Source organism: Vicugna pacos, chromosome 1, assembly GCF_048564905.1.
Source record: "Vicugna pacos chromosome 1, VicPac4, whole genome shotgun sequence".
Taxonomy (NCBI): domain Eukaryota; kingdom Metazoa; phylum Chordata; class Mammalia; order Artiodactyla; family Camelidae; genus Vicugna; species Vicugna pacos.
In genome coordinates this window covers 76,785,998-76,808,801 of record NC_132987.1, presented here as the reverse complement: position 1 = coordinate 76,808,801, position 22,804 = coordinate 76,785,998, and the positions used below count along the sequence as shown (strand labels likewise).

The following is a 22,804-nucleotide window of genomic DNA, read 5'->3' as shown; positions in this document are numbered from 1 at the left end:
AAGAAGAGGATGCTGAGTTTGATGATAAAAGAAAGTCAGGCAAAAATCCTTGACTAATAAATTGACATAAATTAGAGGCTTTTTAAAACATTTATTAAGACTTTGAATAACAAAAACTCATGAGAATAAAGGGAATATTTGGAAAAGTGCTTTGAGCAATTAATTCAAGGTATTTCAAGCAGTTTTCACTCTGGGGAGTCTAAAGAGCTTATTGGTCAAGTCCCTTTAATAGAAGCTTTCCTAGTATCTCATATCTCTTTCCTAGTAGTTATTAAGTTGCAATTTTCATTTGTGTGTCTGATTATTTGACTAATATTCATTGTTCCCACTAAATCTCTATGAGGTTGTCTTTTTTTCTTCACTATTCAAACTCTAGACCATAACAGAGCCAGATACATCATAGATGCTTAATAAATATTAATAGTCAAGGAGAGGGAATGCTGATCAGGATTTTGCTATAACTTTCAATGGAGGTTTGCTTCATAATTGACTGTTATTACTTCATGACCTTAGACTGTGAATTGTGAAAATTTGCTGCTTGGTTTAAAGTGATGGTGTTCTAGGCATTATCTATTATGAACTACCTTTTTAAAAAAAAACTTTCCTTTCTCTAATCATGGGTTTATAATCTTTATATTATAATCTAAAGATTATGCCTTGTTTAAACTGGATTTGTGGGTGATGCTGGTTATTTGCAGTTAGTTATAATATTTATTGGTGCAGTGTAAAAATTTTCTGGTTTTTCTTAGTCTCAGTCTGATATTTGTCTATTGCATTTGCAATTGTACATCTAATTTTTTTCTTTATGTATCATAGGAATTGCTCTACAGTCAATAACAGGCAGTCAACGTAAGTATCTTTAAAAACCAAATGCCTAAGTGACCTTTCAACCCAGGATAGCTAAGGGACACCTATAAAATTTTACTTGGTCAGATAAACAGTATGATAAACTGTAACTGTTTGTTATAGGCTTGGAAAAATATACTGTCAAATTACTCCTGGTCAGCTGAATCTAGTATGAGCCTTTTTACTCTGCCTTTGTCTTAGTGCATGTGCCCAGGGTTTACCCTAGCAAAGTATTTTAACTTTTGACATATAGAACACTTCAACAGGCAAAAATGCTTACCTACTTGCTCTTACCTGTTCATATATGCTACTGTTTAACTTACATAGCTTTTATCTGGTTAACTGTCCATTGTTAGGCTATATCCTTTTTTTGCTGGGTAGCAAGTTGCTAATTTCCTTTTGTGTACTGTTTTTTTTTTAATGTAATTCAAATTCTGCAGTTAAAATTTTACTTAACACCATGAGTTTTGTTTGGGGTAAAATTATACTTAAGGAGAACACAATGTGGGTTTTTTGGACCATCAGTGACTGGTCAAATGAAGTCCACATGTTTAGAGATTGAATCTCTGGAGCAGTATCAAGAAGTCACATAAGAGGGGGCTGATACCCTTTAACAACCTTTGGTTATGAAAAAGATGAAAAAAGGAAAAAAATAGATCTAGCTTTTCCTTCTCTTCTTTACATTACAGATTTATGCCCTAAAATAGTACTTGTTACAATATTATTAGGGTCAATGTCAGGATACTAAAAAACTTAGTATTTGGAATTGATTTAAGACTCTAGATATCTAATATCTAGAGTCTGCTTAAGATAACAGTAAAGTATCTTAGCATTTGAGTTTATGCTGGTTGGTTTTTAGGCTAGTATATGTACATATTATTTGGTCATTGATAAATGGGCATTTCATTTTCATTTAGTATTTGAACAGAGTAAGATGTCTTCTATTTCCATTTCTGGGGTGGTATTTTTGTGGAGTAAGTATATTTATAATAGTGATAAAAGGCTAAAATTGTGTGCATCCAGACTTTGAGAGTTTTGTTTTTAATGTTTAGGTATTGAAATAGAAGAGTTACAAAATGAGGAAGAAGAACTAAGTCCACCTCTCATGGAGTATAATATAAATGTGAAATCAAACTCTGAAATACACTTAGCAGAAATGAATAAAGATGGGGCATCAATACCCAGTGAATCTTCAACAGAATCTATTAAAGATCTCCAGGAAGTATAAGCTCTCATTAATATTTGAATTAGAAGAACTTAATTAGGGCCTTTAGTTTGTTGCATGTGCTGTCCTTAAAGTATCTCAGACAATCTTAGTTTATATTTATCATAGTGTTAACACAAAGCTTGAATTGGAATATTTCTTTCCTCAGTACTTTCTTCCATAATCTTTCCTGCGTTAACCATATATTTTGCCAGCATTTATTGAACACTTACTATGTGCCAGGCACTAGGCTAGATTTCTGAACATATTTCTTAATCCAATAGTGGTGAGAGTGGATGTGGGAGGTTAACAGAAAGCAGAAGAAAGTGTAGTGGGGAATAGAAGGAGAGAGAGAAAGGAAGAAAAACTGGAGTATTTCAATGCTATTTACACAGAGGTAGAATTAAAATCATGTGGAATGTACTTCTTTATAGATAAGTGATAACAGTTATTATGTAGTCTTTAAATTCTTTTTAGGTTTAGTTTTTCATCTTATGGACCTGAATATGTTGTTTTTAAAAATGCCTTCTTCCTTTGTTATTCTTGCATTGCATGTGTGCAAGTGAGGATCTCTGAGCTCTTTTCTGTAGCCTACTCATTGACGTTATGTCTTGTTCCTTTATATATCAGTGATTTCTCAAGCAGAAGATTGAGATAACATAAAAACTAAAATGAAAATAATTTTCCATAGAACCTAGAAAGAAAATGATCTGTATTAGAAGATAAAAGATCTCAGTAATTAAAGGAAATATATTTTGCAGAATAACCCATTGTGTGTTTTGAACTGCATATTAAATAAGTTATTTATTTCTTATCTGTTAGGTTAAGAGTAAACCAAAGAAAAAGAAAAAGACCAAGAATAAAAAGGTAAGAGGCTGTATTAGTATAATAACAGAGGACTGTCTGATTATGGACACTTAGGTTTAGTGTATAGATTTACTGATAGAAGTTAAAATTAGTCCAAGTAGACGTGTAGCACAAATAAATGTTCATAGCTCATTGAATATATCATTATAGAGAAATCTATGTATGTTAGATCCTAAATGATTTAAACTTGTAGCGTGCATTACTCTGCTTCGCTAAATCATAATTTGTACATTTAAATATACAAATAAAGAAACTGAATTAGTCATTTGGAAATTTTATTGATTTCTGTGTACCACTCTCATTTTTAAAGTGTCTACTCAGTGTTTTAAAAACAGCTTTTTGTCATATTTCAACAGATAAGTTCAGAAGTGGCTTTCCAAAATCTAAGAAATCTTGATTTTTCTCCCTTGTGTCAAAGACTCTGCCATCAGTGCAGTAATGTACAAAAATGGTAGAAATCCAAGAATCTTCTTTTAGGCCTCTTCCTGTTGTTTGAGAGTTGCAAAATGAACAAGTTACTATCTGTAGCACAGTTTTAGCAAGAACTCTCTTAATAGCTTGGAAAATTACAAGAGAAAATCAGGAGTAATTTTGTATTGACTTAATTTTTTAATTAAGACTAGTATTTTAGAGCAATTTTTTTTGATTCAGAGTAAAATTGAGGGGAATGTACAGAGACTTCCCATACACTGTCTGCCCCCAGACATGCGTAGCCTCTTCAACCAGTATCCCCCAACAGTGTTACACTTGTTACAACTGATGGAATTACATTGACATACCAGAATTACCCAAAGTCCATACTTTGTATTTTGATCAGTCTTGTTGTATATTCCTATGGATTTGGACTCAAAAGTATTTTTTTATTAAGCATATAGCTTACCACTATGCTATGCAAACTTTACTGTGAAAAAATGTTTTTTTCTGTCTTGAAATATATATTTAAAATCTAGATATACTTTGTAGGCTGTATTATAAAACTGAGGGAGAATATTTGGCCAGCTGTGGTCTGGTAAGTGCATGTTATTAGTCATTTGGAAGCATACACAAACTTTAATCATAAATGAAATTTTAGACAATGAAAGTAAATTTACAAAATGCTTACTGAGGCCAAGAACAAAATAAAGATTATTTATACTCTAATCTGAGCATAAAATAACAATATTATTTTTACATATTATCAAAAGTTATCTTGAAAATTGTATTTTTTAAATTTTGTTTTTCAAACATGAATATGATTTTTTCTTACTTTTAAATAGTCTTATCTAATAAAACACAGCCTGGTTCATTTAGTTTAGCTGATGTTTTTCATTTTTGCCAAAACATTAGTAAGTCCCAGGTCTAATACATAATGCTGACCAAGTAAATCTACAACTTTCAGATCACAAATCTGTGCTCCAAGGGTATATGTCTCTTCCATATTTCCAAAAGATTAAAATATGGTAGTACTCAGATTCTCAATTTTAGCTAAATAGAAAGCCCCACTTCTGTGTCACATTAAACAGGGAATAAACACAAGTGGAAATAAATGTAAACACCACTTAAAATGTATATACAAGTAATATTAAACAATTCTTATTAAAGCCAGTAAACTATTTTTAGGTTTTGTTTTTAGTTTTGTTTTTTCCCTTTTTCAGTTTTGTTAGGCAGGATTATTCCAGTTTGACTGCACGTACACATTATATTGCATGTAAATATATATATATACAGTATACTGCATTTTTTTTAGTTTACGTATATGTACTGATTACTGTTTCTAAGAACAGATTAGAGCTTTAGATTTTTAAGCTTACATAGTTATCAAAGGAATAAAGCCAACTACAAAATAAGAATCAACAAAATGCAGTAATCTAATCATAAAGGACAGTCAAATGTGTTTATACATATTCAAGAAATCAATCATCTTAGTTGTAAGTAATAAGTAGTTCATTTGTGTCATTATTATTATTGTTATTTTTTAGATTCCTCATATAAATGATGTCATATGGTATTTTCCTTTCTCTTTCTGGCCCACTTCGCTTAGAATGACAATCTTCAGGTCCATCCATATTGCTGCAAATGGAATTATTTTATTCTATTTTATGACTGAGTAGGTTCCATTGTATATATGTACCACATCTTCTTTATCCAGTCATCTGTTGATGGACATTTGGGTTGTTTCCATGTCTTGGCTATCGTAAATAATGCTGATATGAACACTGGGGTGCATGTGTCTTTTTGAATTTTATTTTTCTCTGGATATATGCCCAGGACTGGGATTGCTGGATCACATGGTAAGTCTATTTTCAGTTTTTAAGGAACCTCCATACTGTCCTCCACAGTGGCTGCACCAATCTACACTCCCACCAACAGTGTAGGAGGGTTCCCTTTCCTCCACACCCTCTCCAGCATCTATCATCTGTAGACTTTTCAATGATGGCCATTCTGGCTGGTGTGAGGTAATATCTCGTAGTTTTGGTCTGCATTTCTCTTACAATTAGCAATGCTGAGCATTTTTTCATGTGCCTATTGGCCATTTGTATGTCTTCATTGGAGAATTGCTTGTTTAGGTCTTCTGCCTATTTTTGGATTGGGTTGCTTGTTTCTTTGATATTAAGGTGTGTGAACTGTTTATATATTTTGGAAATTTGTCCTTTGTCAGTCACATCATTTACAAATATTTTCTCCCATTCTGTAGGTTATCTTTTCATTTTGTTGATGGTATCCTTAGCTGTGCAAAAGCTTTTAAGTTTAATTAGATCCCATTTGTTTATTTTTGCTTTTATTTCCATTACTCCAGGAGCTAGTTCAGAAAATATATTGCTGTTATGTATGTCCACGAGTGTTCTGCCCATGTTTTCCTCTAGGAGTTTTATAGTATCTCGTCTTACATTTAGGTCTTTAGTCCATTTTGAGTTTATTTTTGTACATGGTGTTAGAGAGTGTTCTAATTTCAGTCTTTTACAGGTAGTTGTCTGGTTTTCCCAGCACTACTTATTGAAGAGACTATCTTTTCTCCATTGTATATTCTTGCCTCCTTTGTTGTAGATTAATTGACCATATATGTGTGGGTTTATTTCTGGACTTTCTATCCTGTTCCATTGATCTATGTGTCTGTTTTTGTGCCAGTACCATACTATTTTGATTACCACAGCGTTGTAGTATAGTCTGAAGTCAGGGAGCATGATTCCCCCAGCTCCATTCTTCTTTTTCAAGATTGTTTTGGCTATTCACGGTCTCCTGTGTTTCCATACAAATTTTAACATTTTTTTGTTCCAGCTCTGTGAAGAATGTTGTTGGTAACTTGATAGGGACTGCATTGAATCTGTAAATTGCCTTGGGCAGTATGGCCATTTTAACAGTATTGATTCTTCCAATCCAAGAACATGGTATATCTTTCCATTAGTTTATGTAGTCTTCAATTTCCTTCATCAGTGTCTTACAGTTTTTGGCATACAGGTCTTTTGCCTCCTTGGGTATGTTTATTCCTAGGTGTTTTGTTCTTTTTGGCACAATGGTAAATTGTATCGTTTCCTTAATTTCCCTTTCTCCTATTTCATTGTTAGTGTCTAGAAATGCAACTGATTGCTGTATATTAATTTTGTATCCTGCAACTTTACTATATTCATTGATGAGTTCTAGTAGTTTTCTGGTTGCTTCTTAGGGTTTTCTATGTATAGTTTCATGTCAGCTGCAAACAGTGACAATTTTACTTCTTCGTTTTCAATTTGGATTCCTTTTGTTTCTTTTTCTTCTCTGATTGCTATAGCTAAGATTTCCAAAACTATGTTGAAAATAAAAGTGATGACAGTGGACATCCTTGTCTTGTTCCTGATCTTAAAGGGAATGCTTTCAGCTTTTCCCCATTAAGTATGATGTTGGCTGTGGGTTTGTCATATATGGACTTTATTATGTTGAGGTATGTTCCATCTATGCCCACTTTCTGGAGAGTTTTGATCATAAATGGATGTTGGATTTTATCAAAACCTTTTTCTGCGTCTATTAAAAGTATTATACTGTTTTTATTCTTCAATTTGTTAATGTGGTATATCATGTTGATTGATTTGCATATATTGAAAAATCCCTGCATCCCTGGGATAAATCCCACTTGATCATGGTGTATGATCCTTTTAATGCATTTTTGGAGTTGATTTGCTAGTGTTTTGTTGAGGATTCTTGCATCTATATTCATAAGTAATATTGGCCTGTAATTTTCTTTTTTTGTGATATCCTTGTCTGGTTTTGGTATCAGGGTGATGATGACCTCATAGAAGAAGTTTGGAAGTGTTCCTTCCTCTGCAAAGTTTTGGAATAGTTTCAGAAGGATAGGTGTTAAATCTTTCAGCTTTTGGTAGAATTCACCTGTGAAGCTATCTGGTCCTGGACTTTTGTTTGTTGGGAGTTTTTAATTACTGATTCAATTTCAGTACTGGTAATTGGTCTACTCATATTGTCTATTTCTTCCTGGTTTAGTCTAGGCATATTGTACCTTTGTAAGAAATTGTCCATTTCTTCTGCATTGTCATTTTTGTTGGCATATAGTTGATCATAGTATCCTCTTGTGATCCCTTGTATTTCTGTGATATCAGTTGTAACTTCTTTTTCATTTCTGATTTTATTAATCTGGGCCCTCTCCCTTTTTTTCTTGATGAGTCTGACTAAAGGCTTATCAATTTTGTTTATCTTTTCAAGGAACTAGTTTTTAGTTTCATTGATCTTTTCTATTGTTTTTTTTTAGTCTCTATTTCATTTATTTCTGCTCTAATCTTTATGATTTCTTTTCTTCTACTAACTTTGGGGTTTGTTTGTTCTTCTTTCTCTAGCTTCTTTAGGTATAATGTTAGGTTGTTTACTTGAGATTTTTCTTACTTCCTTAGGTAGACTTGTATCGCTATAAAATTCCCTCTGAGAACTGCTTTTACTGCATGCCAGAGGTTTTGGATTATTGTGTTTTTGTTTTCATTTGTCCCAAAGTATTTTTTGATTTCCTCTTTGATTTCTTCTGTGATCTCCTGGTTGTGTAGTAGCATGTTGTTTAGCCTCCACGTGTTTGCAGTTTTTTTCTTGTAGTTGATTTCTAACCTGATAGCATTGTGGTCTGAAAAGATGCTTGGTACAATTTCAGTTTTCTTAAATTTGCTGAGGCTAGCTTTGTGGGCCAGCATGTGATCGATTCTGAAGAATGTTCCATGTGTACCTGAAAAGAATGTGTATTCTGTTGTTTTGGGGTAGAATGCTCTATAGATATCAGTTAGGTCCATCTGGTCTAATGTGTTATTTCAGGCCTGTATTTCCTTATTGATTTTCTGGCCTGATGATGAATGTTTAGGTTTTTTTAAATATCTTAAGTTTTTTTTTCCAATTTATTTTATTGAAAAAAGGTAGAGATACTTTGAAAATAAAGTAATTTTATCTTGATTAAATTTGGATGTTGGAAGAGAGATCTTGTATCATATGTCTAAATTATAAAGTATAGAACCTGAAGAATGCTGAAACTTTTTCATATAACTATTTCATACTGACTAGTCCTATTCATATACTTTGTTAGTGTTATAGGTGCAAAAAATTGTCTAGTATAGTGTAAGCAACCAATTATAAAAGGCTGAGTCAATCAAATTCTCTAATCAAAAGCTCTCATCCTGAAAAATTCTAGCATATAGAAGTTTGGTTGTGTTATGTAGAGTGACTACAAAGTCCTTATTCCTGAAATTTTGTCCTTTCTTAATTATTTGATTTACATCATCTCTACTTAACAATAGTTGAAGTTCCAAAAACACCTATCAGGGATTTCCTGGATAAAGATGGTGAGAAAGTAGAATGTGTGTAGCAAATAGAGGGAACTGTACAAATAACTACTAACTAGCGTGTATAGAGATTTTTGTAGGTACTCTATATGCTCCCTTTCTTCAGTTAGGAATTTAATATGTTCAAATTGCAAATAACTCTTTTGGTAATTAATTAGTTCTTTCTTTCCAGTTCCATAGCCAGAGAAACTGAGGGTTAGGAATAGAAAAGGAAGGTAAAGCAGATGGCAGAAGAATAGAAGGCTTTGTGATGAAGCCTTGGGGAATAAAAGAAATACAGCAGGAGAAAAATCAAGCTCTTCAAAGTGCATATCCTCTCTAAAGAAGGGAAGTTGCAGAAATGCATGTAAGACAGGCTGATACTTGGGTTGGCATGAAGTTATCCTGGAAAGATCTAAAAAGGAGTTTCAGAAATACAAGTATCCCCCGTTTTTCAAAATTCACTTTACACCACTTTGCTTTTATGGAAGACCTGCATTATCTGTTTGTGCTAAGCAAAATACTTGTGCTAACCCAAGCAAGTCTGTTAGCACCATTTTCCCAACAGCATTTGCTCACTTCGTGTTTCTTTGTCACATCTTGGTAATTGCAATATTTCAGACTTTTTCATTATTATTATTTTGTTATGACAGTCTGTGATCAGTTTTTTTTGGGGGGGGTGTAGTTGATTTACAGTATTATGTTTCAGGTATACAACTTAGTGATTCAGAAATTTTAAAGATACTCCAAAGTTATTATGAAATATTGGCAATTTTCCCTGCACTATACAATATATCTTGTAGCTTATTTATTTTATACATAGTAGTTTGTACCTCTTAATCTCCTACCTCTATAATGCCCCTCACTCATACCCTCTCCCCATTGGTAACCTCCAGTTTGTTCTTTATATCTTTGAGTCTGTTTCTCTTTTGTTATATCCATTCATTTTATTTTTTAGATTCCACATATAAGTGATAACATAGAGTATTTGTCTTCATCTGTCTGACTTATTTCACTAAGCATAATATTCTCTAGGTCCATTCATGTTGTTGTAGGTAGCAAAATCTTATTTTTTTAAGGCTGAGTAATATTCCATTGTGTATATATACCATATCTTATTTATCCATTCACCTGTTGATGGACATTTACGTTTCTTCCTATCTTGGCTATTGTAAGTAATACTGTTATTAACATTGGGGTGCTTGTATCTTTTCAAATTTGCTTTTTCATTTTCTTTAAATATATACTCAAGAATGTATTTGCTGGATCATATAGTAGTTGAATTGTTAGTTTCTTGGGGAACCTCTTTTCTGTTTTCCATAATGGCTGCACCTTGCATTCCCACCAATAGTGTACACACCACCTTTTCTCCATATCCTTGCTGACATTTGTGGTCTTTTTGATGATAGCCATTCTGACAGATGTGAGGTGATATCTAATTGTGATTTTGATTTGGTAACCTGATGATTAGCAGTGTTGAGTATCTTTTCATTTGCCTCATGGCCATCTGTATGTCTTCTTTGGGAAAATGTGTATTCAGGTCTTCTGCCCATTTATAAATGGGCTGTTTGGGTGTGGTTTTTTTTCTTTTTTGATATTGGGTTATATGAACTTTATTTTGGATATTAACCTCTTATCATTCATATCATTTGTAAATATTTTGTCTCATTCAGTAGGTTGTCTTTTCACTTTGTCAATGGTTTCATTTGCTGTGGAAAAGCTTTTAAATTTAATTAGGTCCCATTTGTTTATTTTTGCTCTTGTTTCCTTTGCTTTAGGAGACAAATCAAAAAAAAATATTGCCACAATTTATGTCAAAGAGTGTTCTGCCTATGTTTTCTTCTAGGAGTTTTATGGTTTCTGGTCTTACATTTAGGTCTACAATCCATTTTGAGTTTATTTTTGTATATGATGTGAGAGAATGATTTCATTCTTTTACATGTAACTGTCCAGTTTTCCTCAGCACTACCTGTTGAAGAGACTGTCTTTTCCTCATTGTATATTCTTGCCTCCTTTGTCATAGATTAATTGACCATAAGTGTGTGGATTTATTTCTGAGCTCTCTATTCTGTTCCATTGATCTGTGTGTCTATTTTTGTGCCATTACCATATTGTTTTGATTACTGTAGCTCTGTAGTACAATCTGAAGTCAAGGAGCATAATACCTCCAGCTCTGTTCTTTCTCAGCAATTCTTTGGCTATTCAGGGTCTTTGAATTTCCATACACATTTTAGAATTATTTTTCTAGCTCTTTGAAAAATACCATTGTTATTTTGATAGGGATTGTATTGAATCTGTAAATTGATTTGAGTTGTATGGTCAGTTTAACATTAATTCTTCCAAATCATGTACATGATATATCTATCTCTTTGTGTTGTCTTCAGTGTATTTCATCAGTGTCTTACGGCTTTCCAAGTAGAGGTCTTTTACCTTCTTGTATTTATTCCTAGGTATCTTTTCTTTTTGATGTGATGGTAGATGGGATTATTTTCTTAATTTCTCTTTCTGATAGTTCCCTGTTAGTATATAGAAATGCAACAGATTTCTTTATATTAATTTTGTATCCTGTGACTTTACCAAATTCATTGATGAGCCCTAGTAGTTTTCTGGTGACATTTTAAGGATTTTCTATATATAGTATCATGCCATCTATAAACAATGACAGTTTTACTTCTTCCTTTCCAATTTTGAATCCTTTTATTTATTTATTTTTCTTGTCTGTGTCTAGGACTCCTAATACTATGTTGAATAGAAGTGGCAAGAGTGGGCATCCTTGTCTTGTTCCTGATTTTAGAGGAAAAGATTTCAGCTTTTCACGATTGAGTATGATGTTAGCTGTGGACTTATTATATATGGCTTTTATTATGTTGGGTATGTTCCCTCTACATCCACTTTATGGAGAGATTTTATCATAAATGGATGTTGAATTTTGTCAAAAGCTTTCTCTGCATCTATTGAGATGGTCATGTGATTTTTATTCTTCAGTTTGTTAATGTGGTTTATCACAATGATTGATTTGTGGATTTTGAACCATCCTTGCATCCCTGAGATAAATCCCACTTGAAGTGATCAGTGATTTTTGATGTTAGTATTATAATTGTTTTGGGATGCTACAAATAATGCCCATTGAAGATGATGACCTTAAACAATAAATGTTTGTGTTCTGACTGCTCCACTGATCAGCCTTTCCCTCATCACTCTCCCTTTCCTCAGACTTCCTTATTCTCTGAGATCTCAGCAATAATATTGCAGTAGACCAGTTAATAACCCTATATTGGTCTCTAAATGATCAAGTGAAAGGAAGAGTTGCAGGTCTCTCACTTTAAATCAAAAGCTAGAAATGACTAAGATTAGTGAGGAAGGCATGTTGAAAGTTGGGATAGGCTGAAAGCTAGGCCTCTTGTGCCAAACAGTTAGCCAAGTTGTGAATGCAAAGGAAAAATTCTTGAAGGAAATTAAAAGTGCTACTCCAATGAACACAGGAATATTAAGAAAGCAAAACAGCCTTATTGCTGATAAAGAGAAAATGTAAATGTTTTGGATAGAAGATTAAGCCAGCCACAATGTTCCCTTAAGCCAAAGCCAAATCTGGAGCAAGGCCCTAACTCTTCTCAATTCTGTGAAGGGTGAGGAAGCTGCAGAAGAAATGTTTGAAGCTGGCAGAGGTTGGTTCATATAGTTTAAGGAAAGATGCCATCTCTGTAACATCAGAGTACAAGGTGAAGCAGCAAGTGCTGATGTACAGCTGTGGGAAGTTATCCGGAAGACTGAGTTAATATACTTAATGCAAGTGACTATACTAAACAGATTTTCAACTTAGACAAAACATCCTTCTATTGGAAGAACATGCTAGCTAGGGCTTTCATAAGCTAGAGAGGAGAAGTAATACCCAGCTTGAAAACTGTGAAGCACACGATGACTTTCTTGTTGGGGGCTAGTGCAGCTAGCAACTTAGATTTTAAGTTGAAGCCAGTGCTTATTTACCATTCTGAAAATTGTAGGACCTTTAAGAATTCTGCCAAATCAAATCTGTATGTACTTTAGAAATGGAATAACGAAGCCTGGGTGACAGCATATCTGTTTACAGCATGGTTTCCTAATTATTAATTTTAAGACCACTGTTGAGACCTACCACTCAGAAAAAAAAAGATTCCTTTCAAAATATTACTGCTCGTTGACAGTGCACCTGGTCACCCAAAAGCTCTGATGGAGATGGACAGTGAAATTCATGTTGTTTTCATGCCTGCTAACACAGTATCCATTCTGCAGCCCATGGATGAATGAATCATTTCAATTTTCAAGTCTTATTATTTAGTACGTTTTATGAAGCTGCAGTTGCCATAGATAGTGATTCCACTGATGTCTGGGCAAAGTCAATTGAAGACCTTCTTGAAAGGATTCACGTTTTTAGATGCCATTAAGGATATTCGTAATTCATGGGAAGAGGTCAAAATACCAGCATTAACAGAAGCTTAGAAGAAGTTGATTCCAATCCTTGTGGATGACACTGAGGGGAGTAAGACCTTCCGTGGTGGAAGTAATTGCAGATGTGGTGAAAACAGCAAGAGAACTAGAAATAGAAGTAGAGCCTGAAGATGTGACTGAAGTGCACTCATGATAAAAATTTAATGGTTGAGGATTTACTTCTTACAGATGAACAAAGAAAATGTTTTCTTTAGATGGAATCTACTCCTGGTGGCAGTGCTGTAAAGACTGTTGAAATGACAACAAAGGATTTAGTTTAATAAACTTAGTTGATAAAGCAGCGTCAGTATTTGAGAGGATTGATTCCAGTTTGAAAGAATTTCTGCTGGGGGTAAAATGCTATCAAACAGCATTGCATGCTACAGAGAAATCATCCTTGAAAGGAAGAAGCATTCAATGTGACAAGCTTCATTGTTGTCTTATTTTAAGAAATTGCTATAGCCACTGCAGCCTTCAGCAACCAGCACCCTGATTAGTCAGCAGCCATCAACACTGAGGCAAGACCATCTACCAAAAAAAAGGGTAATGATTTGCTGAAGGCTTAGATGATGGTTAGCATTTTTTAGCAATAAAGTATCTTTAAATTAAGATATGCACATTGTTTTTATAGACATATGCTACATTGCACACTTAATAACCTGCAGCATAGTGTAAGCATAACTTTTATATATGCTGGGAAACCAAAAAATTTGTGTGACTTGCTCTATTGCAAAATTTACCTTATTGAGGTAGTCTGGAACCAAAACGTCAGTACCTCTGAGGTATGCCTGTAATTGTTTCTTTGCTTTAGGCCATGTCGGCTTATGAAAGTTTTCATAGGAATGCTCTACTTTTGGATAGCGGGGCAACTTATACATAACTACTAGATATGTTCATTATGAACTACCAAATATCTTGTCAACTCAGTTATTCAGGTACACTGGAACCAAGGAAGGAGTTGATAATTCAAAATTGTAGAATCAAGTTGGCACTGGCCATTGATCAGTGAAATGCACAAATCCTCTTAGTATACAGACAATAAAGGAAAACAAATATATAAGTACATCATGGAATCTGTGGAGAAGGAGACCTGAAGTTTCTTGTAAACAAGAGTAGTAGAAATTAATACTGGAATTTATATGAGAGTAACTGATACTTTTAATAAAAGGGTGATATATAAGAGTAATGCTCAATTAAATATGTGTTAAGTGTCACTGATATTACCTGTCTTTAATAGATTGCCTTTATAGGTTTATTTTAATGAAAATAAAATTTAGGGCTTTTTAACATTTTCTCCCAGTTGTGATCTCCATAACATGTTTTCTTCTATAAGATTCTTAATGTATCAATCTGCTTTCTCTTTACATGTAAATTTTCAAGAACTCTTGTAATTAGTATAGGATTCCATAAATGAGAATTATATGTACCCTGTCTTGGGATATAACAATAGGTAAAAACTCAGCCACAGCACTCACTTCCAATATCTGAATTAATGATTTTCATGTTTTGTTTCATGACTCATTGGTAGATTACAGAATCAATTTGGTGGGTCACAACTACCATTTTTAAAAAGGAAATAGAATTAGTATGAAAAAAAATTCCAGAGTTTATCATGTATTGTTATAGTCAGTTTGGGCTGCTATAGCAAACTAGCATAGACTGGGTGACTTAAACAACAAACATTTATTTTTCACAGTTCTGGAGGCTAGGAAATTCAAGATCAAGGTGCCAGCAGATTCAGTGTCTGGTGAAGGACCTCTTAGTTTGCAGACAGCTACCTTCTTGCTGTATTATCACATGGTGGAGAAAGAGAGTGAGCCAGCGCCTATAAGTGAGCAAGCTAGCTCTCTGTGTAATGGCACTGATCCCATCATGAGGACTCCATAACCTCATCTAAACCTAATTACCTCCCAGTGGCCATACCTCCAACTACCATCACATCAGGGGTTAGGGTTTCAACATAAGAATTTTGGAGGCACGCAAACATGCAGTCTCTAACACATGTAATATGGGTATGGTTTATTTCATGGAACTTATATTTTAGTTTTATGCTTATGTATAAAGATATACATGTAAGTGCATTTAAATCATGATTTAAAATGTGCTTATTTTGGTTGTGGTTAGAAAGCTTGAGAAACACTGGCATAAATGCAGTCAGATCACTATGCTGTATTAACATAGTTGATAGAGAGTACTAATTCTTGATGTTATTTTTCAGAAGGAATCAAAAGAAGAGCACATGTAAGTATTAGTTTATTTAATTTTTAAATTTTTCTTTGTAGTTTCAAAGTGTGCTTTGCCAGTATGACACAGCCTTGCTTTGGAAATTGTTCTCACTAAGAGAAGAAAGTTTTTTGTCCTAATAAGTTGTCAAGTTTTTATTTAAAGTGACAAAAGTTTAAATTATCATTTACTTTGGGAGAATAGGATCCCTCGCCATTTTTCCATAAGGTTACTCAAGTCATTCAATGCTAACTGCTTTATTCAAGGACTAATTTGGGTCTAGCATAAAATGTTTTTAAAATATAGTCTAAACTGTAGTTAACCAAATATAGACTAAATAAGACTTAACCTTAAAGACAGATTATTGTTTGTCCCAATGACCTCTTTTACAAGAGTTTGATTTGGTTTGGTTTGTTTAATTAACCTGAGGTGTTTTTGTTTTTAAAATCGCAGTTGTTAACAGTGAATTTTGAACCTTTACTGGAAACCTCTCAATGTCTAAAAATCACTGTGGGCTATATTCTACAACCATATGATTGATGACAGTGTAGTAGAGGAAGGAAGTAGGGGAGATACTACGTGAAGAGATCATTACACCCACCAAAATGTTTGTTAACTGAAAATTACTGTGAGGTCATAACTTAAGATATCTTTAAAATGTTAACAAGAACATAGTTTGTTAACTTTAAAGCTATCACTTGTGGTTGACATTTTCTCATTGTTAATGGACATGATCCATTTAAAGTTAATAGTTGATCATCCAAGATAGATTTTCAACTTCTGTGTCAACAACTTGATTCACTAAAGCAATAATTTGTGTGTGTGTGTCTGTTCATTTGTTTGTGTCAGGCTATGTCTAGATAGTATAAAAATAACTTAAGAATGTGCAGCATTATCAGTCATTTGCTCACTTTGACTACAGTGTAGACCCAAACCTGGATGATCATCAAATCATCCAGGGAGCTTTGTTTTCAAATGAGAATTTTCAAGCATACACAAAAGTAAAGAATAATATGTCTACATTAATATATATTTATCATCCTGATTCAACAATTATCACTATTTTCCACATTTGCTTCCTTCTTCCCTTAACATTTTGTTCTTTTTTTTTTTTTTAGCATTTTTCAGTGTCAGACATCATATAACTTTACTCTGCATGCTTTGGTTTGCATCTCTTATTAATAGAAATATTTTCTTGTGTTATCACAATATTATTATCATACTTTAAAAAGTTAGGAATAATCTTTTGAGGCCTTTCAAAAATATAAATTCATTATTTTAGAGGCATTGGGGTGTCAGGGAAAATGTAATTTTTAAAAAGATCTTTAAGTAATTTGAAAACTGACTAGGTTTTGGAACTAGTGGTCTACGTAAGCAATTGATTTCATTGAACTTTCCAAAATGTTTGGGTCAGTCTAGGATACCAGAGTGATACCTGATGACTGTTTTATAGTGTTTTACAAGTTATTCTATAAGCATTAGATGTCATTTTTTCAAGGTCTCAGTGACCGAAAATAAGTGATAATGTATCATAGAGTTATCCATTTTCTTTCTGTTCACTAAAAAATTAAGTAATTTGTATCATGCTATAGATAAAAGTACTATTTTCTTGTTACTATTTATTCAGTGGCATTAGGAAGGAAATTCATAGCTACTAAATAGTCGGCCAACTGAAAGGATAGTAGCATACATTTAAATTTTAGACATATGTATAAAAATGAGTTAATTGCCATTATACATGTAATATTTTTGTTCTTTTTTCAATGAGTCCTAGTTAGTGAAATTCATTATCACTGCAGCTTTTTTTCTAAGTGCTATTACAAAAGAAACCTCCATTTTAAATCTACTTTATGTCACTAGTCGCAGCCATCTATTTAAATGTACACTGGACCTAAGAACTGAAGTTAATTAAACCAACCTGCTTGTCAAGAATGATAAAATAATATAACAGACATGGAAATGTTTGTCCATACTTCTCAAATTATTGTTTCTCAAAGTAACTGATGTTAATAGTTGTAATTTGTAAAATGAACTCCGTGGTTTCATAATTCTTGAAAACCCTGGGATGAACAGAATAGGTACCTTGATTGAGTGCTATCTCAAATATGCTAAAATTTATTGTTAGTCTTCAAAAGAAATACACAGTATGAGCACTGTCCAAACTTTCTTTGACTATGAACCCTTCTGATCTGAGCATCCATGAGACCAGTACAATTAATTTAGGAAGTAGTGACTTAGATGAAAAGCACTATACAATTATAAAAGATCACATTAATTATGTCACCACTATAGCCCGGATATTGTAGGAAGAGAAGAGCAGCTGAAGAAAGAGCAAGCAAATCTCTACCCAGTCAGTAGATTTATGAAAGATGATGCAAGCGATATTCAAGAAGATTCTGCAGCTGAAGACAAGTTTTATAGCCTGGATGAATTGCATATTCTGGACATGATAGAGCAGGTAAGCCTGACTGGAGAGGATACAGCCCTGCCTTCCTTCTTCCAGAAAAATTGTTAACCTTTTTCCCCCCATGACTCTTTGAACAGCTTGTTAACCTGGTGGTTTATGTTGTATTTGTAAGGGAAAAGAAAAAACAGGAAAGGAGGTATAGGGGGATGAGTGACATAAAGAAGAACTCTAGAAGCTGGAAAAGTTTCACTTTAGTCCTCAAACCATTTCCTGGTTTTAAGTATTGGGCAGAGTTGATTACAAATGCATTCCTTGTAAAGAATTTTCAAATACCACAAGGAAGAAAAAAATACCCTGATGTAATCCCACTGGATTAAATTTCATGAGAAAAATAGTTTTATTAAACAAAGCTACTTTCATTTTTTAAAAATTAAACCTGGTTGTTACCATGAAATGTCTACAAAAAATATTAATGAACAATAGTTTTGGTTCCTTTCCATGTGGTAGTCAGTGCTGGTAGTGACATACCTATATATGAAGGTGCATATGAACATGATTTAAGTGCTCAATAGAGCACTTAATGACACAAAACATATGAAAGATTTTTTTAAACCACTTTATTTATATACCCATGAGAATTCTGTACTGAGGTAATTTTATGATAAACTGTTCCCTGGTTTAAGTATAATGATACATAGTGTATAGTAATATTGATTGTCTAAGGGTACAGTTAGTACAAATGATTCCCTGTCTGATAGTACATTTTGTCTCCTTTTCAATTAAAAAAATTATATTTTTTAACTGAAATGATACATTCTAAGCTTTGGATATCACACTAAAGTTTAAATGTGGGGCCTTTGTTTTTAATTCAATAGCTGTGAGAACTCAGAATCACAGTGTCACACACCTTTTGAAAAATTTTTATTCATTCATTTATTCAAGAAATAGTTAGCACCTGCTTTGTGTCTAGAGCTATGCTACGACATGGTCCCTGTGATCATACTGTTTATAATCCAGTGGAGAAGTTGAACATTAACTTAAGGTGGTAATTACTAAGGTAATAATTAAGTAATTGGGTAATTAATACTGCCTGAGTTAGAATTCTGGCTTCTCCACTTACTCTGTGACCGTGCGCAAGTTACTCCATTTTATCATCTCTAAAACAGGAGTAATGAGTGCCTACCTCATATGGTTCTTATGACAATAAAAGCACTACAAAAAAGCTTTTAAAATGGTTAAGTATGTATAATGTTATCCAGTAGTCGCAGCAGTAGCCAAGTATGGTATGGTTTACTGACTGTAATTGGGGAGAGATGGGTTTATCTAAACAAATCAGAAGTGAAGTTTGCAGTGAGACGTATAATGCATGAGAATCAGTCAGATAGCAACTTTAAATCCCCTTTAAATAACTATAATATTAGTGCTTTTTTTAAAGAGGAAAATAAAGCATACATATTCTACTTGCTCAATAGGGCTCAACCAACAAGGTAACTACAGAATATGGAGAAACTGAAAAGGAAAAGCTTGCTCGACAACGGCAGCTTTATAAATTGCACAATCAGTGTGAAGTAAGTACTTTTGCTGTTAGATCTGAGGCAAGTCAGAGGTAGTTCAGATGTTAAGTTTCATGGTATATATTTTTAAAGAGTCCATTTTTTTTTCTTTAAATTTCTGGTGACTTGAACAGAATTAATTGAAGTAATATTTTTCATTGATTAGGATTTCAAAAGACAATTGAAAACAGTGACTTTTCGGTGGCAAGAAAACCAAATGCAGATTAAAAAGAAAGACAAAATTATTGCATCTCTTAACCAACAAGTGGCTTTTGGAATCAATAAGGTGTCTAAGTAAGTGCAAATCTATTGATAAAAGGAAATTCTGGGTTTGTTCCATAGCACACTATGTTTAAAAGATAATCCTTATGTAGCCACTAGGTGGCATTGTGACCACACATTAGGAACTGCCAACCACAGGGCTGCACTTGCTTAAAAATAAACTCCATTTTTGCCTTACCAACTGGATTGAGAAATAAGCAACTGCTCACTCTATATATCAAGCTTTTCATTTATTGGCTGAATAAGTATGAAGATAATAGAAATACATGAGAATGATAGTCAACTTTCCGGTTATGACTTTAATTTGTAAAAATGTACTTAGCAATTGGCTGTTTCTTTGTAGCATATGATAAGTACTAAGTACATTCCTCAAAGAGATCACTGACTCACTTTCATAGGTTTTAATGTTGGTCTCTCAGAATATTTGTGTTCTAAGCACAGGGGATTGAAAACAAATCAAATTCCTGGAGAATCTTCACCCTATCAATCTCATTTCTCGTACAAATTTAAATATTAAATGCCTAAGATTAAAACTCTGATTTAATAGGGGAAAAAATAAGTACCCTACTCTATTCTTTTTATACTGTTTCCTTGAACCATTATCAGGTGAAATTTGTAATATAATTTGTAGCACATTATTTTAATCAACAGTAATACCACAAAGTACCAGTCATCTCTGAAGTCTAATTTGAAATCTATTGCAGTACCTAGACTGCTAGTAGGAGAATAGACTAGTTCTAGGGAATATCTTAATGTAAGGAGTCCAAAATGCCATTTTTAAAATTGGAATAATATTTGGCAAAATTTGGTCTTAAATTTTCTCCCACTGAGCATATCATCCAACCTGAAGGGGTTTTTAGGAAGAAAAGGATGCCACAGCTCTGGCAATATGATATCAGTTGCAAACACTTTCAGGTTTGCTTCTGCTGGTGTTAGAGAAATCCATGAAGTTCAGAAGAAGGTAAGGGCCTAGAATTATTTGGGAAAACAAAGCTGGCTGAAACCACTTAAGAAACCACACTTCATGATTCAAAACTTTTAATCTGGAAGGTAATGACCAATCCAGAAATATGTTACACAGTATCAGAGATCAGAAAAGTAATGCCATCCATTAAGATTAGCTGCCTCTCTTCTTTACTATCTGAGATTCCCTCTTCAACTCTGATACCTCACCCAAGCATCCTTGTATGCTCAAGACTACAAACAGACCACTGTAGGGAATGTATATGGCTTCATACAATGACCATTCGGTGTTGCACACTTGGACACAGGTAGTGCACTCTGACAAAAGATGGCAGAAATCAGATTCCACTGCTGGGGTAGCATTATTGAGCAGGCAGCTAATCTTCCATTCCTCACCAGGTGGAAGCAAGTAGTACTCCAGTTTCTTTGCCAGGGTAGCATCAATGTGGTACAACTGTGAGCTAAGCTTCTACCTCAGCTTGGTATCAGAGAGACTTAACAAAGTGACCTGAAGTGGGACTGGTCAATACTAAGCTTTATCCCTACTGTCACAGGAAGCTGAGTCTCCACCCCAGGGCCAATTCGTGCTCCATTTTCCCCCTCTTCCCAGCTGATGTTGAGGGGCCCAACAGGGAGCTTCTGCCTCTCTCCACCCTACAGCAACATAGCAGTGTGAGTCAGCCCTTCTGCATGTCACTTGAAGTAAGAAAAGATCAATACCAGTAGACTATGTATGCATATTGTAATACCTAGTACAGCTACTAAGAAAGCTGCATAAATAGATACTAAAAACACTATATAAATAAATTAAGGTAGAATCCTAAAAAATGTTCATATAACCCATAAGGTTAGAAAAGAGAAACAGAAGAAACAAACAAAACAAATAATAAAATGGCAGACCTAAGCCCTAATATCTCAATAATTACCTTTAATATAGATGGCCTAAATATATCAGTTAAAAGACAGAGACTGGCAGAGTGGATTTTAAAAACAAAACAAAAAAATATGATCCAACAGTGTGCTGTTCACAAGAAACACATTTCAGTTTCAATAATATAGGTAGGTTGCAAATAAAAGAATGATAAAAGATATACCATGTAAACATTAATCAAAAAAGCAATAGTGGCTATATTAATATCAGATAAAATGGACTTTGGAGCAAAACTACAGAAGACAAAGAGGGACATTACATAACAATAAAAGGATCAGTCCACCAGGAAGATGTAAGAACCTAAAGGTGTACATACCAAACAACAGAGCCTCAAAATATATGCAGCAAAACCAGACAGAACTGAAAGGAAAAAGAGAAAAATCTACGATTATACTTGGTGACTTCAGTTCCCTATTCACAGCAGTTTATAAAATGCTAGACAAAACAGCAAGGATCTAGACCTCTACGACACCATTAATCAACTGGATCTGATTGATGTTTATAGGCCACTCCACCAGACAACAGCAGAATACATATGCTTTCAAATGCCCACAGAAAGTATACCAAGATAGACCATATCCTGGGCCGTAAAACAAACCTCAAAAATTTAAAAGAATTAAAATTACGCAAAGCATGTGCTGAGATTACAATGGAATCAAACTGGAAATCAGTAACAGAAGGAAAACAGGAAAATCTCCTAAAACTTGGAAACTACACAACACACTTCTCACTAATCCATGTGTCGAAGAAGTGTGAAGAGAAACAAAAATACATTGAATTGAATTAACATGAAAATACAATATGTCAAAGTTTGTGGGACACAGCTAAAGCAGCCTAAGATTTATAGCATGAAAGTGCACATTAGAAAAGGGAGAAAGTCTTAAATGTATAATACAAACTCCCATCGCAAGAACCCAGAAAAAGAAAAGCAAAATAACCCAAACAAGCAGAAGGCAGGAAATAATAAAGGTTAGACATAATGAAGTTGGAAACAGAAAAAACAGTACAGAAAATCCATGAAACAAAGAGCTGTTTCTTGGAAAAGATCAATAAAATTGACAGACCTCTAGCAAGCCTGACAAAAAAAGAGAAGATAGAAGTTAACACCGTCAGGAATGAAACAGTGACATCACTTCAGACCCTGCAGATGTTAGAGAATTATTTTGAGTGAAAAAACCAATACCCAAAGCTTATAACTATATGATCCCATTTCTATAATGTTCTTGAAATGACAAATTTTCAAATAGTTTAAAAATGACAAAATGATAAAAATGGAAAACAGATTAGATTAGTGGTTGCAAAGTT

General features: G+C 33.7%; 1 protein-coding gene across 7 annotated transcripts in view; it reads left to right on the top strand.

Moving 5' to 3' along the window:
* DZIP3 (DAZ interacting zinc finger protein 3) overlaps nt 1–22,804 on the top strand; it is a 99,498-nt gene that overhangs the window by 52,491 nt on the left and 24,203 nt on the right. For 5 of the 7 annotated variants that reach the window (XM_072965641.1, XM_072965617.1, XM_072965630.1 and 2 more), the window contains 7 exons: nt 817–849; nt 1,899–2,068; nt 2,873–2,917; nt 15,359–15,381; nt 17,656–17,821; nt 19,243–19,338; nt 19,490–19,617. In XM_072965641.1, coding sequence (XP_072821742.1) covers nt 817–849; nt 1,899–2,068; nt 2,873–2,917; nt 15,359–15,381; nt 17,656–17,821; nt 19,243–19,338; nt 19,490–19,617 — 661 coding nt within the window. The remainder of the gene's footprint in view (nt 1–816; nt 850–1,898; nt 2,069–2,872; nt 2,918–15,358; nt 15,382–17,655; nt 17,822–19,242; nt 19,339–19,489; nt 19,618–22,804) is intronic. The other 2 variants (XM_072965634.1, XM_072965635.1) reach the window with 2 other exon arrangements.